At 47.0% G+C, this 20,963-nt stretch overlaps 2 protein-coding genes across 2 annotated transcripts in view; both read right to left on the reverse strand.

Annotated features, from left to right (window-relative positions):
• Positions 1 to 312: 312 nt before the first annotated feature.
• On the reverse strand, positions 313 to 11,692 carry slc29a3 (solute carrier family 29 member 3). The gene is made up of 7 exons (XM_012814455.3): positions 11,381 to 11,692; positions 9,890 to 9,998; positions 9,135 to 9,662; positions 7,760 to 7,842; positions 5,265 to 5,491; positions 4,561 to 4,723; positions 313 to 1,119 (listed from the first exon to the last, which is right to left on the reverse strand). The coding sequence occupies exons 3-7, from the start codon at positions 9,453 to 9,455 to the stop codon at positions 468 to 470; spliced, it is 1,446 nt and encodes a 481-aa protein (XP_012669909.2). The 5' UTR covers positions 9,456 to 9,662; positions 9,890 to 9,998; positions 11,381 to 11,692; the 3' UTR covers positions 313 to 467.
• An 8,765-nt stretch (positions 11,693 to 20,457) lies between these two features.
• The window catches only part of micu1 (mitochondrial calcium uptake 1), an 8,025-nt gene continuing 7,519 nt past the window's right edge, over positions 20,458 to 20,963 (reverse strand). Inside the window, exon 3 of the mRNA XM_031578991.2 lies at positions 20,458 to 20,963. This exon is cut by the window's right edge and continues 675 nt beyond it. The gene's annotated coding sequence lies outside the window, so the exon portion shown is untranslated.

The following is a 20,963-nucleotide window of genomic DNA, read 5'->3' on the forward strand; positions in this document are numbered from 1 at the left end:
GTGCAGGGTAAGGTGTAGTACCACTGCTGAGCCAATCAGGAAGGAGAATGTTAGTTTGAGTGACATCTCTCTCTCTCAGCCTTGTCATGTTCATAGTGTTACTCCGTTTCACACGGATGTCTAGTCTGGGCTCTGGGGATGGAAAGGAGAGGACTGTGAGGTCTATAGTACCCCTCTCCTCTTCCTCCCCATGTGAGCTCTATGGTACCCCTCTCCTCTTTCTCCCCATGTGAAGTCTATGGTGGTACCCCTCTCCTCTTCCTCCCCATGTGAAGTCTATGGTACCCCTCTCCTCTTCCTCCCCATGTGAAGTCTATGGTACCCCTCTCCTCTTCCTCTCTTCCTCCCCATGTGAGCTCTATGGTACCCCTCTCCTCTTCCTCCCCATGAACCTGAACTCCTTACGCCTCCCTGCTGTGTCCCAGCGATCAGATGCAGTGGACGATGACCCTGCTGTGACCCAGCGATCAGATGCAGTGGACGATGAGCACGGAGAATGCCGAGCCCACGGCCAGCCCCAGCGTCAGGAAGAAGGACATGGTGACACCGGTGGCCTCTGCCAGCTCGCGTGGCACCACCTTGGGCCCGTAGATCATGGGCAGCGTGCCCAGGTAGCCGTTGGAGAGGCCCAGCAGCGAGACGAAGACCACGGGGAAGAGGTCGTGGGCGAACAGCACGGTGTGGAGGTGGTAGCGTGGCTGGTAGTTGCAGAACATGAAGAGGGGTACCAAGAGGGTGCGGCAGACCACCAGGATGGGCAGGACCCGGCTGGTGGGGCCGGGCACCTGGAGCCAGGCCGTGATCTGGCGGCCGCAGAAGTCAGCCACGTTGTAGAGGAAGAAGCTGGTGAGCGGCACAAAGTAGGTGGTGGTCCAGGGGCTGCCAGAGTCCCGCTGCACCGACTGGATGCCTGAGGAGAGGGCCGGGAAGATCATGATGGAGATGAAGAACACGTAGAAGACGGAGAAGCCCAGCACCCACGTCTTCCTCAGGATGGGCTTCAGAGGGGGCACGGAGACCGAGGTGGCAGCAGCTGGTGGCGTGCCCGCGTGCCCGTCTGCTGCCCCACATGCTGCCCCCTCAGAGGGCACGACCGCTCCGGCCAAAGCCATGTAGTACCTGAGAGCCGAGTGTAAGTGTGTGTGTGTGTGTGTGTGTGTGTGAGTGTGAGTGTGAGTGTGTGAGAGAGAGAGAGAGAGAGAGTGCGTGTGCAAGTGTGACACAGAGAGAGAGAGAGGGAAATGGAGGGAGGGAAGAAAAAGGAAGATCAGTTGTATACGATCATCAAAATGTATTAGAGCGGTTTAAGAATAAACTTCATTGCACAAACATCATTACTCTCACTGAAACACAAGAGTGTGTCTCTTTAGTGCGACCCCCTGGAGTCAGTGCACCTCATCAGTGTCATGGCTGAGACTAATGACATGCCCTCCCTGCAGGGAGATGTGGGGGTTATGCAAATGGCCATTTAGTGGGGAACAAACCCCATGGAGTTATCAAATAAATGCTTTTAAATGATGCCACATGAACATAAACCAAGAATATAACAAATGGGTGGGTGGACACTTTACCAGACTAAAATATTTTGTATAAATATAAAAAAAAATCAAAACAATAATGATTTATTATTTAAATACCCTAAGGTGCATGTTGCAAACATAACAAAAGAAGTTCCTTTTACAGCCCACTAGATGGCAGTACACAATCTCTTTTCTCTGCTTTAAGGCAGTAGAGACTGTGGTCATCCACAAGACTGGTGCCCAGGAGATAAAAAAAGAACCAACAACACTATCACAGATTCAAGCTGTCTAAAGATTGACATTCACAAACTGCTTCTTGTGCTTGTACTGGACAATCTTGAAAATAAAACAAATAAAAACATGGTAGCCGACACTAGTCAACATACAAACTTTACAATCACATTAACAACTGACTTTTCAATACAATGACAGTTAGGTATAACAGGGGAAGTACAGACAGCACTGCGGGACTGCTGGCTGCGTGAGATATAACCCCCAAGTCAGCAAGAGGGAGGAGATGAAGAGCAAATGTCACCCCTCTCCTCCATGGACAGACAGCAGGCAGAATGCTGCACTGTTACGTGTGTGTGTGTGTGTGTGTATGTGTGTGTGTGTGTGTGTGTGTGTGGTGTGTGTGGTGTGTGTGTGTGTGTGTGTGTGTGTGTGTGTTCATGTGCTCATTCATTATTAGTATTTTACTTTTAGCCTCCGCTTTCCAAACCTGCACTGATGATTAGAAGCTTTCTGCTGTTAATGCTCCACCACCACAACTGGCCTGTTATACCATCATTCAACACTGGATTTCACACCACTGAACTAGTCTGATGGCGTACGGATGATCTCATAGTTATTAAAGCTGAACTAGTCTGATGGCCTCTTAGTTATTAAAGCTGAACTAGTCTGATCTCTTAGTTATTAAAGCTGAACTAGTCTGATCTCTTAGTTATTAAAGCTGAACTAGTCTGATGGCATACTAATGATGTCTTAGTTATTAAAGCTGAACTAGTCTGATAATCACTTAGTTATTAAAGCTGAACTAGTCTGATGGCATACTAATGATCTCTTAGTTATTAAAACTGAACTCATTCTAACAGCCCCGATTCAGAGTCTCAACAGATTTAGCTGAAAGTGCTTATGAAGTGTAGTAAGCATATGAAGTGTATTAAGCATATGAAGTGTATTAAGCATATGAAGTGTATTAAGCATATGAAGTGTATTAAGTATATGAAGTGTATTAAGTATATAAAGTGTATTAAGCACATGACGGTCTGCTTGCTGCCTGCTGAGTTTCGACATATCACACACTTGTCATGAAACTGCGGTTTTGCTTCACCACTCAAGGATGAAACTCACACACGTCCCTTGACCTCTTGTTCCTCAATTCTCTTTCTCTGTCTCTGTCTGTCTTTGTGCTACACTCAGCCCAGTGAGCCAGGAGTCAGTGAGAGAACCTGACAGAATCACAGTCGATATCACTGGGGGATCCCCATGGTGTGATTGGAAGAGTGCAGGCTTGAATCAGTTACTGAGAGTGCACATGCGTGTGTGGGCATAGTGTGTGTTCATGCAATCACAAGCTAATGCCTCAAGTCTTTCTCTGGCCACTACACTTTAAATTCATTGAGCAAACAGCTCTTTAATAGCAGTAGCATTAGTGCAAAACAGTTACAGCAGTTTCAGTTACCCAGACAAGGCTATGGACAGGTGACCACTACAGTACTACTGCTATTAAAGAGCTGTTTGCTCAATGCATTGAAAGTGTAGTGACCAGAGAAAGATTTGAGGCATTAGCTTGTGATTGCATAGTCCTGTAGTGGTCACCTGTCCATAGCCTTGTCTGGCTAACTGAAACTGCTGTATGTTTTGCACTAATGCTGTGCACCAATCCTCTTTGGGCTTATCTGAATAGTAGTTGATGTAATACCTGTCAGTGTTGTCGTGACGATAGGTGTGATTAGTGTCAGTGTTGTCGTGACTCACTGGTGAGATAGGTGTGATTAGTGTCAGTGTTGTCGTGACGATAGGTGTGATTAGTGTCAATGTCAGTGTTGTCGTGACTCTCTGGTGAGATGAGTGTGATTAGTGTCAGTGTTGTCGTGACGATAGGTGTGATTAGTGTCAATGTCAGTGTTGTCGTGACTCTCTGGTGAGATGAGTGTGATTAGTGTCAGTGTTGTCGTGACGATAGGTGTGATTAGTGTCAATGTTGTCGTGTGATTAGTGTCAGTGTTGTCGTGACGATAGGTGTGATTAGTGTTGTGTTGTCGTGACTCACTGGTGATGTGTGATTAGTGTCAGTGTTGTCGTGACGATAGGTGTGATTGACACTAATGTTGTCGTGACTCACTGGTGAGATGAGTGTGATTAGTGTCAGTGTTGTCGTGACGATAGGTGTGATTAGTGTCAGTGTTGTCGTGACGATAGGTGTGATTAGTGTCAATGTTGTCGTGACTCACTGGTGAGATGGGTGTGATTAGTGTCAGTGTTGTCGTGACAATAGGTGTGGTTAGTGTCAGTGTTGTCGTGACGATAGGTGTGATGGGTGTGATTAGTGTCAGTGTTGTTGTCGTGACTCACTGGTGAGATAGGTGTCAGTGTTGTCGTGACGATAGGTGTGATTCGTGTTGTCGTGACTCACTCGTGAGATGGGTGTGATTAGCGCCAATGTTGTCGTGACGATAGGTGTGGTTAGTGTCAATGTTGTCGTGACGATAGGTGTGATTAGTGTCAGTGTTGTCGTGCTGTCGTGACTCACTGGTGAGATGGGTGTGAATAGTGTCAATGTTGTCGTGACGATGGGTGTGATTAGTGTCAGTGTTGTCGTGACGATAGGTGTGATTAGTGTCAGTGTTGTCGTGACGATAGGTGTGATTCGTGTCAGTGTTGTCGTGACTCACTGGTGAGATCGGTGTGATTGACACTAATTTTGCCGTGACTCTCTGGTGAGATCGGGGTGATTAGTGTCAGTGTTGTCGTGACGATAGGCGTGATTAGTGTCAGTGTTGTCGTGGTGATTAGTGTCAGTGTTGTCGTGACTCACTGGGAGTAGGCCAGTTTGGGCAGGAGCAGGTACATGACGATGCACAAGAGAATGAAGACGTCCGCCGTCAGGAAGTAGACCAGGGCGCTGTCTGTCACGTCACTGGCGGCTGCCAAGTCGATCACAGACGCCACCGCACTCAGAGTGCCGCCCATTGCTTGTCCTGAGAGGTCACACACACACACACACACACACACACACACACAGACACAGACACAGACACAGACACAGACACAGACACAGACACACACAGACACACACACACACACACACACACACACACACACACACACACACACACACACACACACATCATTCAGCAGGGGTTATATTTGAGGCTCTTCACCACAACACCAACTAGCACCAGGAGTCCCAGGGAAAGAAATGGGGTTAGAGTTTGCATTTATGTATTTATTTAGCAAATTATACATTTCATTTTACAGTCCTCCCTGGGAAGGGAGCACCCTGGGAGTGTCTGTGTCTGTGTCTGTGTCTGTGTCTGTGTCTGTGTCTGTGTCTGTGTCTGTGTCTGTGTCTGTGTCTGTGTCTGTGTCTGTGTCTGTGTCTGTGTCTGTGTCTGTGTCTGTGTCTGTGTCTGTGTCTGTGTCTGTGTCTGTGTCTGTGTCTGTGTCTGTGTCTGATAGCTATAGCACTACTAACTATCAACAGCATCCTTCATCAGTCCCTGAGATGTCTGAGCCTACCTGAGATGAGGGCCTGGGAGATGCGCATGGGGAAGTGTCCGCTGATGCCAAACACGCTGCCGGAGAAGAGGTTGGAGGCTCCGCTCACCAGGGCCACGCTGGCCAGCGTCCCCGCGAAGAACTGATGCTGGCAGCCCGACACGTCCACCTTCACCATCACCGTGGTCACCACAAACACCACCAGGATCACACACAGGGACGAGAGGATGCGCACCCGGGGCGTCACTCTACACACACACACACACACACACACACACACACACACGTTTACGTATGTGTATATGCACATAAATAGAAGTATAAACATGAATACACACATGCACAAGGTAAAGTTCACTCACACACACACACACAATTAAAGAGGAACACCTATTGGTAACGCACAGTGAGACTTAAAGCAACATATTTTTGGAATTATTATGACTGTATAAGGCATGAAGGTTGCATATGACTGTATGAATGTGAGAAATATTCAGACCATTCAGACCACTGAAAGACAGACACTGCTACAACAACAAAGTACAGCCTATAAAAAGTATTCAGCTCGCTTTGAAGTTTTCACCTTTTCTTGTTTTACAACATTGACTCGGCCTCTCCAGAACATTAATATTTAGAGTCCAGACCTCAATCCCAATAAGAATTTGTGGCTGTTCAGTCACGATCACTGCAGTGTCCAGATATGCAAAGCTGATCCAAACCTCTCCACACAGGCTGAAAGCTGTCACTGCACATACTAAATACCAACTTATGTAATCAACGATTACAACGTATGTAATCAATTATATTGCGTTTTATATTTTGAATCAATTAAGATCACTTTGACATGAATGAGAATTTTTCTGCTGATCAGTGTCAAAAAAGCCAAAGATTCCATGCTGTAAACCAATAAAAGGGCAAAACATTCAGGGGAGGGTGAATACTTTGGGCACACGTTCACTGAGGGTGAATACTGGGCACTGTACACACGTTCACTGAGGGTGAATACTGGGCACTGTACACACGTTCACTGAGGGTGAATACTGGGCACTGTACACACGTTCACTGAGGGTGAATATGCCACTGTACACACGTTCACTGAGGGTGAATACTGGGCACTGAGGGTGAACACTGTTTTGGGCACTGTACACACGTTCACTGAGGGTGAATATGCCACTACACACACGTTCACTGAGGGAGGGTGAATACTTTTATGGGCACTGTACACACGTTCACTGAGGATGAATACTCTACACACGTTCACTGAGGGTGAATACTTTGGGCACTGTACACACGTTCACTGAGGGTGAATACTTTGGGCACTGTACACACGTTCACTGAGGGTGAATACTTTGGGCACTGTACACACGTTCACTGAGGGTGAATATGCCACTGTACACACGTTCACTGAGGGTGAATACTTTGGGCACTATACACACACGTTCACTGAGGGTGAATACTGTTATGGGCACTCTACACACGCTCACTGAGGGTGAATGCTTTGGGCACTGTACACACGTTCACTGAGGTCAATCGTGACTGGGCCTGAATCTCACTCACGAAAACTATTCTCTAAACTATCATTCTTTTGGCAATTACTGCTCTTTCAAACCTGAAAAAGCTGTGTGCATTTCAAATGTCTTCGCACGCAGAAAGATGTTGACGATGTTTGTGAGGTAGCAGACAAGAACCATTGTGCAACGTTCTGTTTTCCACAGCGGAGAGGTCCGTGTGATCCAAGAGTCCTCTGACTAAATTCAATTTGTCACCACACCGCGGAGAAATGCGTGTCAGACAGGATACTATTTCTCCTTCTGCCTCCCCGACACTTCAGCCATTAAGAGAGAAAGAAAGAAAGAAAGAAAGAAAGAAAGAAAGAAAGAGGACATTTTGTTCTCCCAAGATGGGGGGCCTGAAGTTCAACAGCCTTTCCACGGCACCATTTTAGACACAGGCCTTTACAGAGAACCGTTTATACCCTGGGCTTGTAGCAACTGAAGGTTATTTACGGGAGCAAATCTGATTGGTGGAAAGGTGAGATCGCACCCAACGTGTTCTAGTGTTTATCAGTGGGCTGTCTGAGTCATGTCTGCGAGAGGCTTCGCCTCCTGAGAGATCTGGTGGCAAATATCTTTTCAAAAGTCTTTCAGAGAACCTTTTTTTTGTATTTTCATGAGTAATGGCCCCGAATCTTTACGCTGATGGATGATGACTTTCCTTTTCAGCAATAAGCTAAAGTCGATACTTATGACCACATGATCATCTTATAAGGAGAACTGTGCAACTGCTCTCCAGCACAGGCAGAGGAGACAGTGCTGACAATGACATCTCTCAGACGGTTGTGCTTGCTGGGATCAGCAGAAGCCTCAAAAAAGCACCTGAGTGTGCGTGACCTAGTGTGAAAGTGTGTGTGTGTGTGTGTGTGTGTGTGTGTGAAAGTGTGTGTGTGTGTGTGAGTGTTTATTTTTATGCGTGCCACCCAATGGGGAAGTAGGCGACCGCACATTCTTGTCACTGACCTGTTAACAAGGAGGTAGTTGAGCACCAAGCACAGCACCGAGGGGATGGTGGAGGCGATGGCTAAGTAACTCTCAAAGTAGTCCTGTGGAGGCAACACACACACACACACACACACACACACACAACAGACATTTCATATACACCTGCAGAAGAGTGAAGAGACTCTTTATGTCCCTACAGCATAGAGTACTGATGCAACAACGCAGAGCCACTGAAACATCACACTGCTACATCAGAGGGAGGTTTGGACAGCAAAAATGAAACAAAGATTTAAAAAAAGGGACAGTCTGGAGTCTGGAGTCATCCATGTCACAGTGGACGTAGAACACACTGATATTTCAGATCAGGTGTGTGAGCTCTCACCATAAATCATTTCTACATAATGATAAGTGAAACTGGCCACTGGTCACTTCTGCTTCTTAATTACAAACATTTACACAGATGTTCAGATAAGTAAACAGTAAGTCAAATAGGAAGTATGGGATTGACGAATGTCCTTGATTTCCTGTGAACAATATGATTTCATCTCAAACATTCAAACGTTTGCAACACCACTGATTTAAAAGCGCGCTTCTTAGTATCAACGTAAGAGTGGTACACTTATGACCTTCAGGTTTGGTCTACTGTGGGTTCCCACACAACTCATGGTATTGAACACACCTCTGTCTCCTAGGTGACCGAAACACAACAATCTGATTGCACTTGTGTCCCGTGTCCTGAAATGTACCTTTCAGCATCCTGATCCAATTAGCAGAAAAACAGACATGTTTTAGGAGCAAGCCTGAGCACATTATTAGATCAGAGGGAGAGAGAGGGAGAGGCAGAGGGAGAAAGAGAGAGAGAGAGAGAGGCTGTAAAATAGAGAAGTAAGGCTTAGTGAAGACCAAATTCATTTCACCATCTGCGCTGTCAATAACCAGAAGTCAGAAACAGAACGGCTCATGACTGCCTGGTAGTTAGTATGTGTGCAGCGCTAATTGACAAACACATCCGTATCTCTCCTGCTTCTCTCCTGCTTCTCTCCTGCCCTCCCTTGGCTCCTCCTCCAGGATTTTAACCATTTAATTGTGTGGTCATGGCTCAGTGAAAGAAGACTCAGTTCTCCAGTCACGAGACAATCCAGGACCCAGGTCTGTCTGTCTCTCTGTCTAAGTCCTCCTTTCTGTTTGCTTTCCTCTCTCATCAACAGAAATGCACACACTTATAGCCTTGGGGGAATCCTCAACCACATCATAGAAACAGGTATATCAGGAAATATCACACACACACACACACACACACACACACACAATACACACACACACACACACACACACACACACACACACACAATACACACACACACACACACACACACACACAACACACACTTACGCTGAGGTCTGAGTGTGGTTCCTCATGGCCGTCCGTCTGTGAGCTGTTGCTGAGTTTGTACAGCCAGTAGTGCTTTGCGGTGATGAAGAAGTTCCACGGCAGCAGCGAGCCGATGCCCATCACGAAGAAGATGAGGTACACCAGGTAGTGGGTGTCCTCGGGGCTGTGCCGGGTGGCCAGGGGCCCAGTGGAGGGGGGCAGCAGCGGGGACTGGTCGCCCTCGGGGCCCGGGGCCTGGTCCTCATCGCCGTCGGACATGGAGGAGTGCGGTGCAGCCACGTACGAGGAGTTTAAACTGGCCTGTGGCTCGATGCCGGCCATCTCTCAGAGGGGAGAGGAGAAAGGGGACATGGGGAGGAGAGAAGGAGGGGAAAACAGGAAAGAGGAAGGGTTTGAAGGGGGGGAACTCTGAATAATAGAAAATAATCCAAGGATAGACAGAGTGGGGGAAAGGAAAGGAAAAGAAGGGGACCGACACCCCTGGAGGACCCAGCTGGTAATGCAGGAGGTGTTAAAACCACAAGGACCCTGGAAACACAAAGAAGAAGAGTGGATGAACTCAGACCACAGTGAGACAGCAGAGCAACAAACATCACATCTGTATTCAGACCACAGTGAGACCATAGACATATATATATGTCTATGAGTGAGACAGCAGAGCAACAAAGATCACATCTGTATTTAGTTCCAAGACAGCAGAGCAACAAAGATCACATCGGTATTCAGTTCCAGGAACAGTTGTGACATTCGACTACCTTCTCTTGTTCTTCTCAAGGTCGAGGGTGAATGCCCCAATCTCATCTGAGGAGCACGGTGATAAGAGCAGAAAGGTCTGTTATGGTGGAGGGGGATCCGCCATGGGATCTATGAAGACACAAGACCAGGAGATAAGAGCCTGACCTAAAAACACACTCTTTCCTAGGCTTCCTCACAGGGGCCCCCACTCACGAGACACACACACGAGCACACACACACACACACACACAAACATCCTGACCTAATGCCCCCTCCTAATTTCTGTGAGTTCACATAAAGATGTTGTGTGTGTCCTTGGAACACACCACATGAGCCCAAGGATGTGGCAGAAAACAGAAGGGAATTCATGAAAAATGCAAAGGAGAGATAATTAGTTACAGAGCGGATTAAATGCTAAAGCGAGAAAGACCGTGACCTTGTCCTCACAAGAGTGACCACAAAACAAAATCAGTGTTTCTAGAAGAGCCTTCAGCGTGTGTGTGAGGGACATAACAGGAACATGGAAACCACAGAGGAGTAAGAGATCATCAAACTGAGCAATTAAACAAGCTATGCGCAAGTGAAGCAAGAAGTAACACGTCACGTTCACCCTGAAGATGGGCTGCACCCTAATAACAGACAGGTGTCCTAGTTGTTCTGTCACGTCACAGGTGTTACTTCAGAACAGTGGTGGCGCTGGTGATTTCACTTTTACCTGCATTTCATGTTTAGATATGCAGTCTAATAAAACATCTCTTGCATTACAAGTAAGAATTTAGGTCGCAAATCAATCACACCACATACCAGTGAGAAAGCATGAAAATAGTTAACAATTCCTCTGCATCACTGGCAGCTAATATCAAAATACACACATTCATTGATTTACACAAAATTACGTCCATCTGCACTTTAACAAAGTCTAAATAAACGTGATATGTGTGTTTTTTTTCAAGACTTGCGGAGCAGGTATGGCGCAATATGTAAGTTTTAAAAAGACATAAAACTGAATCACCCAATGCTAAAAACTGATGACCTCAGATGACAGCATGTGACTCACAAGTGGTCAGGTTTGTGCCATATCTTCAGTTTTGACACGCCAGGAAGCGTGACCGTTTATGCCACCTAAGCACTTATAACAGATGTAATTGCAATAATGCGGGATTTGGTAGATCTTCCAAACAGTATCTGTAACAATACAAACTCTGTAGGCTACAATTTAATGATAGCATAACTTATGTAGAGGAACTGTCACTTGTAAGATTACGGAGCATGCTTGCAGCATATTGCTGAGAATAACAACACGACGATATCCTATAATGTTAACGCTGCTTGTCACCTTCAACATACTGAGTCAACAAACGTCTACGCTTTTCTTATTTAACACGTTGTTGCTGTAAAGAGAACATATGCTATTTTTGTAATAACTGAGTAATAAAACTGGACTTCCAACGAAGTAACTTAGCCTGCAGGAGTCCTAGAAAGAGTCAATGTAAACGATAAGCAATACCAACCTTAGTTTAACATAAACAGACCATCACAGCCCCCGTGGAAATGTTCTTCTAACTGCGCGATGACAAGATGTTCTACATCTCTCTTCCAGTTAAATGTCCAAACAAGAGTTTTCGACAAGTCAAAAGAAAGGCAACAACCAGCTCTGCTCCTTGCCCACTCCTCCTAGTGTCCTTTTTCAAAACCTCTGTTCCGCAAATCTGTTTTGGAAATACAAGACGTAAGTAGTCGAGCACAGATCTACTCGTGTCAGACAAAGTTAGAAGAGTGAGATGTGACGAGTTGCCGTTTCAGGCCCGTGGAGACACATAGACATATAAACATATATATATGTATATGTCTATGTTCAGGCTTACCCCTGCCTTTCCCGAGAAATAAGAACACACAGAGCGTTGCTATTCTACGGAGCCCCATAAGGGTCATTGTTGGAATTTTGTTTCTGGTGGAGAGAATTGTCTTTTTAATGTTAAGCGCAAAGGTAGCTAAAGAAAATACTCACCATCAAAAAAATATTCCCTCCTTGACCCTTATGGGGCTCCGTAAGGTCGTGGTGGGCTACCTTTGCGTTTCCTCGCAATAGTCTCCATTACATTTTACACTACCTCACAATCCTTTTGCGATTACACTATTCTTGATCTATTTGCCTCCAGCATGCAACACATGGATCAGCTTATAGAATTGTACTTGTACTTGTCATTACATATGTGATTACAGTTTTACTGCTTAATGATGAGCATGCATGGTTATGCAATCAGTGAACGTAAACTTAAACGAATACTTAGAATGGTAGAGCGCACTAAAATAAAGCATCACAGTGATCTGCGGGATCCACGGAGGAAGAACACAATGGGAATGCGAGGGAGTGCAAAAGTAGTTAAATGTAATCATGCCATTTGGACGCGGGCCGTGTCATTTCCTTAATGCACCAGCAGAGGGCAAAGTGGGATCAATAACACATCAGGTAAGGTAGCCCTGGAAATTTGCTAATAGGACAGCCCGCGAGGTTTTATCTCTTTTGGCGTTGCTCAGTTTGGTTGGTTTAGTTCTTTTTTCGTATTTTTTATCGTTTCCACAACAACTGTCTGGTGCGTGGTTTCCCCAGTATCCCGTGTGGTTTGTGTGAAGGCGACGGCGTGTACGTCACTAGGTCACGTCCCCCAGGGTGGCCACAGGTGATTAGCTTAAGAAAAAAAAGAAAAAAAAACAGCCCCACAAAATGACAGCAGCTCCGAAGAAACAGGAGCGCAGCAGCAGTGAGGACAGTTCCAGCGACTCTGAAGAGGAGGAACCAGCTAAGGTACCATAACCGCCACTCACACTGGGTGGATGTAACTAGCACATGGTATCATAGATCTAATAGCTGAACTCCTGAAAGACTAATCTTTAATTGCATGGAGTTTTTTATATTCTTTATTGTGTTTGACAAATCATGACTGAAGACCCCTCCTGCCAAGCCTGCCGCCCCAGCAGAGTCCAGCAGTGAAGAGGACTCTTCAGATGAGGAGGAGGAGGCCCCTCCCAGCAAGAAACCCAAAGCCGGTACAGTAGCTGTTTGGAAACATTCACACACGTACACCAGGATCAGGGTTCCTCCACATCTGCCTTCTGGCTGAGTTCATGATTGTCTTCAGGCACACATGTGGGCAACTATGTAGATGTATGTGATCTGATATGTGTCTGTTTGTACACAGCTGAAAGTATGAGATTTTAAAAAGTCAATCGAATGTCCTCCTCTTTATTGTTTAGGGCAGTACAGTGCGGTCCCTCCCCCGTCCTCCGGGCAAAGTAACTCCACCCCAGCAGGGGGCAACAAGGCCAAAGCAAAAGAGGACTTCTCTGACAGCAGTGAACGACAGCAGTGATGAAGAGGAGGATGAGAAGAAGGCACCTGCTGCTGGTAGGAACTGAACTGCAAGTTAGTTCTCTGTTGCAGTTGCCCTGGTGTAGCTGTTGCCTGTTTTGTAACTCTGTTCTCCTCTCAGTTAAAACAGCCCCTGCCAAGACGCCTCCCCCCCCCCCTAAGAAAGATGAGTCCAGTTCGGAAAGTTCTGGTATGTTCTAGAAAAAAATAAGTATATAAATAATTAAATTCCCTTATTGCAAATCTCATATTTGAGTCCTTCAGGGCCCCCCTATGCTTGAAGAGTTCTTTGAAACACTGGCAGACTACGAATATGGAGTATCCCATTACTTGCTTTCTGAAGGCCAGGGCTACTTACCTGGCAGAATGTCAAGGGTAATTGTATATCTTAAATGTGCACTTCATTGTAAGTTATTGTGTTGCGAGACGTAATGGAAATGAATGGACTTGTGCTCTGAAATGTCAATGAGGTGATTTGTATCCGAACCACTGAGTCCGGCGGTCTAATTTGCAAAGGGCACTTTCCCTGTTGCTTTTTGTTTAGCGTAAATGCTACTGTTCACCCTCCATCTGAAATGCTCCGAAGCACCCTAATGAGACTCTGCCCTTTCAGACTCCAGCTCCGAGGACGAGGACGAGGAAGAGCACCATCTGCACCATCTGCACCAGCAGCCAAAGCCCCACCCGCTAAAGAGGAAGAGTCATCATCATCCTCCTCCAGCTCGGAGGATGAGGAAGAGGAGCTGAAGAAGCCTGCAGCCCAGTCCCAGACAGCTCCAGCTCAGAGGGCGAGGCTCCACCTGCTAAGGCCACTCCGGCCCATGCAGCAGAGAAAGACTCTTCTTCCTCCAGCTCAGAGGAAGAGGAAGCGACTGCAAGCCTGCAGCAGCGGCCGCCAAGGCAGCAGAAAGCAGCTCGGACTCCGACAGCTCTGACGTCGAGGAGGAGCCACCGGCCAAGAAGCCCGCAGCTGCAGCAACCACACCTGCAAAGCCCACACCTGTGAAGGCTGCAGCTCCACCCGCTAAAGCAGCAGCAGCAGCAGAAAGCAGCTCGGACAGTGAAGCCCCCGCCACTAAGAAGAACCCATCTCCACCTCTCTCTCTCTCCATCTCTCTCTCTCTCTCTCTCTCTCTCTCCCTCTCCATCTCCATCTCCACCTCTCTCTCTCTCCATCTCTCTCTCTCTCTCTCTCTCCCTCTCCATCTCCATCTCCACCTCTCTCTCTCTCCATCTCTCTCTCTCTCTCTCTCTCTCTCTCCATCTCCATCTCCACCTCTCTCTCTCTCCATCTCCATCTCTCTCTCTCTCTCCATCTCTCTCTCTCTCTCTCTCTCCCATCTCCATCTCCATCTCTCTCTCTCTCTCTCCATCTCTCTCTCTCTCTCTCTCTCTCTCTCTCCATCTCTCCCCATCTCTATCTCCATCTCTCTCTCTCTGTCTCCCCCCCCCCTCTCTCTCTCTCTCTCTCTGTCTCCCCCTCCCCCCCTCTCTCTCTCTCTCTCTCTCTCTGCCCCTGCTCTCCCTCTTCCCCTCCCCCCTCTCTCTCTCTCTCTCTCCATCTCTCTCTCTCTCCATCTCTCTCCATCTCCATCCCCATCTCTCTCTCATTCTATCTCTCTCTCTCTCCCTCTCCATCTCTCTCTCCCTCTCTCTCTCTCTCTCTCTCTCTCTGCCCCTGCTCTCCCTCTCCCCCTCCCCCCCCCCCTCTCTCTCTCTCTCTCTCCATCTCTCTCCATCTCCAGCTCCATCCCCATCTCCATCAGCAAAAACACCCCCTGCCCCTGCTGCCCAGAAGGCTGCTGCTGCTGCTGTAAGGGTCAGATGGAAGATGAGAACAAACCTCCCAAGACACCAGCGACTCCCATCGCAAACGCTAAGACTCTGGCATAGCAGACACCAGTGACTCCCATCGCAAACGCTAAGACTCTGGCATAGCAGACACCAGTGACCCCCATCGCAAGCGGTAAGACTCTGGCATAGCAGACACCAGTGACTCCCATCGCAAACGCTAAGACTCTGGCATAGCAGACACCAGTGACTCCCATCGCAAACGCTAAGACTCTGGCATAGCAGACACCAGTGACTCCCATCGCAAACGCTAAGACTCTGGCATAGCAGACACCAGTGACTCCCATCGCAAACGCTAAGACTCTGGCATAGCAGACACCAGTGACTCCCATCTCAAACGCTAAGACTCTGGCATAGCAGACACCAGTGACCCCCATCACAAACGGTAAGACTCTGGCATAGCAGACACCAGTGACTCCCATCACAAGCGGTCAGACTCTGGCATAGCAGGACGTTTGTTGAAAAGTAACTTCCCCCCTCTTGACAGGGAATGATGATGGATGTGTTGGTGTTCATGTGTTCAGTGACAGGCTGAGAAGGCTTGGCGTGGCTGCAGCTCTGGTGTCGGGTCGGTCCGAGTGACCTGCCGTATTATTTTTCCTCTCCAGACGCCTCAATGTTCCTCCAGTGACCCTTTAGAACCGTCTGGCTTGAAATCCTCTGGCTTATTTTGTGCCAGATGAGACAATTCTACATTGTGTATGATGTATTTCTATGCCATGTCAGACACTTTATTAACATCAAATTAGAAAAGCGTTTTTCCCTCACGGGTCCTTGGTGTTTTGGCCAGTAGATCTTTGGTTGAAGTTTTTGTTCTGGTGTGGAAGCATGGGTGACTAACTTGTATCTTTTCTCCCTTTTCGGAAGAATATTCCTTTCCGAAGAATAAGAGAAGAGGAGATTGAGGTGGACCCTCGTTTGGCAGACAGCTGTTATCCGTGTACTCTGGCTGTGCGTGTGGACTTATCCACCTGTGTAATGGGAAATAATGCTTATTTATGTACAAATGTGCTGCGTTTTGGATCATGGTTTTTTTTCTTATTTCCGTGTCCAGAGAGGATCTTCTGGTGACTGGGGCCAGAAGGCCAATAATGTGCTCAGGTTCACCAAGGGCAAATCGTTCCGCCACGAGAAGACCAAGAAGAAGCGCGGTAGCTACGTAGGCGGGCCGTCTCCTAAACTGTCAACTCCATCAAGTTCGACAGTGACTGAACTGGGCTGGGTGCAGTAATGGCTCTTGTCCACCAGATGGAGCCAGAAGGAAAGATTGCTGTTTGAATGACGTCAAATGGATGATTGGAAATGTAATGTATTCGTTTTTGTTTTTTTTCTTAAGGGAAATTGAGCCCTCGGGAGTCTTGAATATCCTCGCTTGAATGGAGAGATTTCATTTTATACAAGTTTATTTTGCATCTTGGTTCATGCTCAGTCAAGGGTCAATGTTAGTCCATGTTTTTGCCTTCATAACCTACTATTGGTTGTACTGTTTGTCTGCTTTCTTATTTTGAAATGGTTGAATGTTTTACTATGATGTGCAGATCCCAAACTGTGATTTCTGTTTGAGATGAAAAGCAAGTTAGGTCCCAGTGTCTCCCAGAGAATCTTACTGCTTCTGTTTTCCGTACTGTATGTATTTATTAGTCAGCTTGCATATCTTGGATATGGTTGCAATCACTGCTCATCTCCAGAAGCCATAGGTTTGCTATAGGTAGGTTTGACTACTAGCAGAGGTTCTCTCAGTGACCAAGTACCCGGTACAAGCATATCTTGATAATGAGCCATCCCCTTACCCTGGACTTACCAAGCCATTCTGTTTTATTTAGTTATAACTGATTTTACTGTCACAACCGTAGTGTTGTACTGTCTCTTTCTTACTTTGTCTTGTTATATTCCGCATCAATTAAAGGTGAAAGACAGAAACTCCACGCCTCTGTTGTTGTTGATGATTGCTTGTTATGTCTGAGAGGGCACACACACGTCTGAGAGGGCACACACACGTCTGAGAGGGCACACACACGTCTGAGAGGGCACACACACGTCTGAGAGGGCACACGTCTGAGACGGACACACGTCTGAGAGGGTGCACGTCTTCTGATGCGTGTCTGCTTGTTATGTCTGAGACGTCACACGTGTGTCTTGCTTGCGTTGGGTGCTTGACTTAATATGAGAGCTCAGTATTTTTCCCTCTGATTAGTTCCGTTGAGGAAGTCTCCTGGGACTGTGAGCTCTAATGAAGGAGCTGGAGTCTCACACCTGCCTGTTCCACGAGGAGGTGGCAGGGGAGGAGGAGGAGGAGGAGGAGGAGGGGACGGACGGACGGAGGGAGGGGAGGAGGAGGAGGGGGGGGGGGACGGAGGGACGGACGGAGGGAGGGGAGAAGTGCACACTCTTCCTGGGCAGTGACGTGAACAGAGCCCAGATTCACCGGAAAGGGCGATGTCTCCCAAGGCTTCTCTCGATGCGATGACCTCACCTAATGTACGTAAGCCGCACCCATAATTCCACTCTAAAATCTGAACGTTGACCTTCTGAAGAATGATTCTCTACCCCTGCAGGGCACTGCTGGCAATCACCTGACCTGACAGAGATGAGGTGGCTTAACCCCGGCCTATGATTTGTAAAAAAAAAAAAAAAAGATTGTCTTGATTGTATCTAGTATCTCTTTTTAAAAGTATGGTCCATAGATAAGGGCCTCTACCACTGGCCTCACTGCTCTGGGGTCAGGAACAGGAGAGGGTCCTACACACTGTAGAAACACACACACACACACACACACACACACCTGCGTTAGATAAGGGCCTCTACCACTGGCCTCACTGTTCTGGGGTCAGCAACAGGAGAGAGTGCTACACACTGTAGAAACACACACACACACACATACACATACACACACACACACACACACACACACACACACCTGCGTTAGATAAGGGCCTCGACCACTGGCCTCACTGTTCTGGGGTCAGGAACAGGAGAGAGTGCTACACACTGTAGAAACACACACACACACACACACACACACACACAGATACTGTTCTGCACTCCACTGCTGTCTTAAAGGTTTTAGCGGTGAGGTAAACAGCGCTTGTTAGGCATGCCCCGGTGGCTTACTGTCCTTGACCCAGATCAGGGCTGCAGACTGGCACTGTGGCCCTTTCATTGGCAAAGAGGCCTGAAGAAAAGCCTCTGTTAGCCTGAGGTAAGCCCAAGAGGTTTGTACCCAGGGCAGACTGGTGTTTTCAGCTCATCTCATTAAGTCCAGCAAGTGTATTGCTTATGAGCAGTAACAGAATACATGGAACTGCGTTACATATTCAGAATACACAATATGGGTAACTATTCAGACATAGAAATTGGTGATTGGTCTGAATACAGTTACATTAACCACTCAAATTGAAATATTTCCACAAGCCAACGTTCCTTCAGCCGGTGCAGGTGTGCAGTCACAGGTGTCCTGCCACAGTCAATGCTGGTGATCTATCACTCGCCAGGCCCTCGCACCCGCGTTGCTTCCCCTGTTTAAACCACCTGCAGGTCAGTCACGGCTGGGCTAGAGAGGCCTGTTGGGGAGGTGGGCGGATCTGTCCACTCCGGGTCAGAGCACCAATGGTAGCCCTTACAAGGATTACATTTCATACACACGTGACACACACACACACACACACACACGCTGAGGCCCTTCCAGGGATCCCATAGTGTTTTAGCCTCCTTGCCAGCACTCCTGCCTCCTAGGGATGAGGTTCGAGTCCGGTGCAGGACTGTGCTTGTTTACACAACACAGGTGTTTACACAACACAGGTGTTTACACAACACAGGTTACATTGGTGCCCTGACCTGACCCGGATGGGAGTGAGGTTCAAGGGGTGCAGTGAGTAAACCTCACTCCCCAACACCTTAAGAGACATGCTTGTGTGTGTGTGTGTGTGTGTGTGTGTGTGTGTGTGTGTGTGTGTGTGTGTGTGTAACAGTAGCCAGTGGGTGCTGTGTAGTGAATAAACCTCACTCCCCAACACCTTAAGAGACGTGTGTGTGTGTGTGTGTGTAACAGTAGCCAGTGGGTACAGTGGTGTGCAGTGAATAAACCTCACTACCCAACACCTTAAGAGAGGTGCTAGCAACAGACGCTTGCACCCATGGGTTTTAGCCGTAAGCTGTTCTGGAATACATCACACACACACACACACACACACACACACACAACAGTGCTTTGAGCCATAGCTGGGAAGAATCGAAGACCTTCAAGACCAACCGACTGTTTCATATTTGTTCTGAGGGTGATATCATTTACTGGTTGCGCCATCAATATTTAGGCTTTGGAATTGCTGTTAGATTATAAATATTGACTTCAGATACGGTTGGTTTAGTTTATTGATGCGGGAAGTCTCCTATTTAGTACGAGGGAAATAAGACTACATTATTTTACCCTATTTAGTACGAGGGAAATAAGACTACATTATTTTACCCTATTTAGTACGAGGGAAATAAGACTACATTATTTTACCCTATTTAGTACGAGGGAAACAAGACTACATTATTTTACCCTATTTAGTACGAGGGAAATAAGACTACATTATTTTACCCTATTTAGTACGAGGGAAATAAGACTACATTATTTTACCCTATTTAGTACGAGGGAAATAAGACTACATTATTTTACCCTATTTAGTACGCAGGAAATAAGACTACATTATTTTACCCTATTTAGTACGAGGGAAACCATGGAATAAGACTACGTTCTCTTACCCTGCTAGATAGGGCTTCACTGCTCCTCTCGTCAGAGTAAGTACAGTTACCGTGGTTACATAAGCAATGCCTCTGGTAGTTGAGAAGAGAAGCATTTATTGTGTTAATACCTTTCATTCCCCGTGTTGTGTGTGTGTGTGTGTGTGTTAATACCTTTCATTCCCCGTGTGTGTGTGTGTGTGTGTGTGTGTGTGTGTGTTTATGTAGAAGACGGAGCCCCATCCTTGAGATTGAAAGAGGATGAAGGCCGCCCCTCCTGTCCATTCCAATTAGAGGAAAGTGCTGACTCTCGTTGCCCACACATTAACTGCCTCCCTCTCTCAAACACACACACACACACACACACACGCACGCACACACACACACACACACACACACACGAACACGCACGCACGCAGTTTTGTGCTGCCTCGGGCAACACTTTACTTCAACACACACTCCTTGCAACACCTTGTATTTATCTACATTACCATAATGTACCTGTGAGATTGCAGAGGCGTGTGTTTGTGTGCGAGTGTGTGTGTGCCAGTGTGTGTGTGTGTGTGTGTGTGTTTGTGTGTGAGCGTGTAACAGGGCTGTTCAAAATGCAATGACCTTATATGAAGAGATTGGGACACAGTTGAGTTGTGAAAAAAAATCATCTTTTAGTTTAGCATTCTTTTTACATGAATCTCTACAAAGTCATTCAGGCATAACAAACATTCGCAGGACTATATCATCATAGGGCCATGTGTACGGCTGCAGCAGGTGTGTGTGTGTGTGTGTGTGTGTGTGTGTGTGTGTGGGTGTGGGTGTGGGTGTGTGCCAGGTGTACAGCTGGAGCAGGTGTGTGTGTGTGTGTGTGTGTGTGTGCCATGTGTACAGCTGGAGCCAATGAGATCAGAGCAGACACAGAAGACGACAGCAGCCCCGCGGTCACAGGTCTTATGGCATATAACATATACATCTGCAGGGGAATATATATATATAGGGTTGAATAATCTCTGTTGAATAAGACTCTATGGGCCCATTCACGTAAAGGAAACAATAAGGGACAATATCCAGGCATCTGAGCCCACGAAACGGAGTGATAAAAGACAATGATGTTTCTGTGGCGCCATGTTTTGTAGGCCAGGTTTAACCGGGAAAGT

This window comes from Clupea harengus, chromosome 13, assembly GCF_900700415.2.
Source record: "Clupea harengus chromosome 13, Ch_v2.0.2, whole genome shotgun sequence".
Classification (NCBI taxonomy): domain Eukaryota; kingdom Metazoa; phylum Chordata; class Actinopteri; order Clupeiformes; family Clupeidae; genus Clupea; species Clupea harengus.

Excerpts from the sequence above, each read along its gene's own strand:
- slc29a3 (XM_012814455.3), bottom strand. The coding sequence starts at position 9,455 with ATGGCCGGCATCGAGCCACAGGCCAGTTTAAACTCCTCGTACGTGGCT. Across the intron at positions 7,843-9,134 it reads AACCACACTCAGACCTCAGC|GACTACTTTGAGAGTTACTT; the intron begins GTAAGTGTGTGT and ends TTGCCTCCACAG. Across the intron at positions 4,724-5,264 it reads CTCCCAGGCCCTCATCTCAG|GACAAGCAATGGGCGGCACT; the intron begins GTAGGCTCAGAC and ends GTGACCTCTCAG.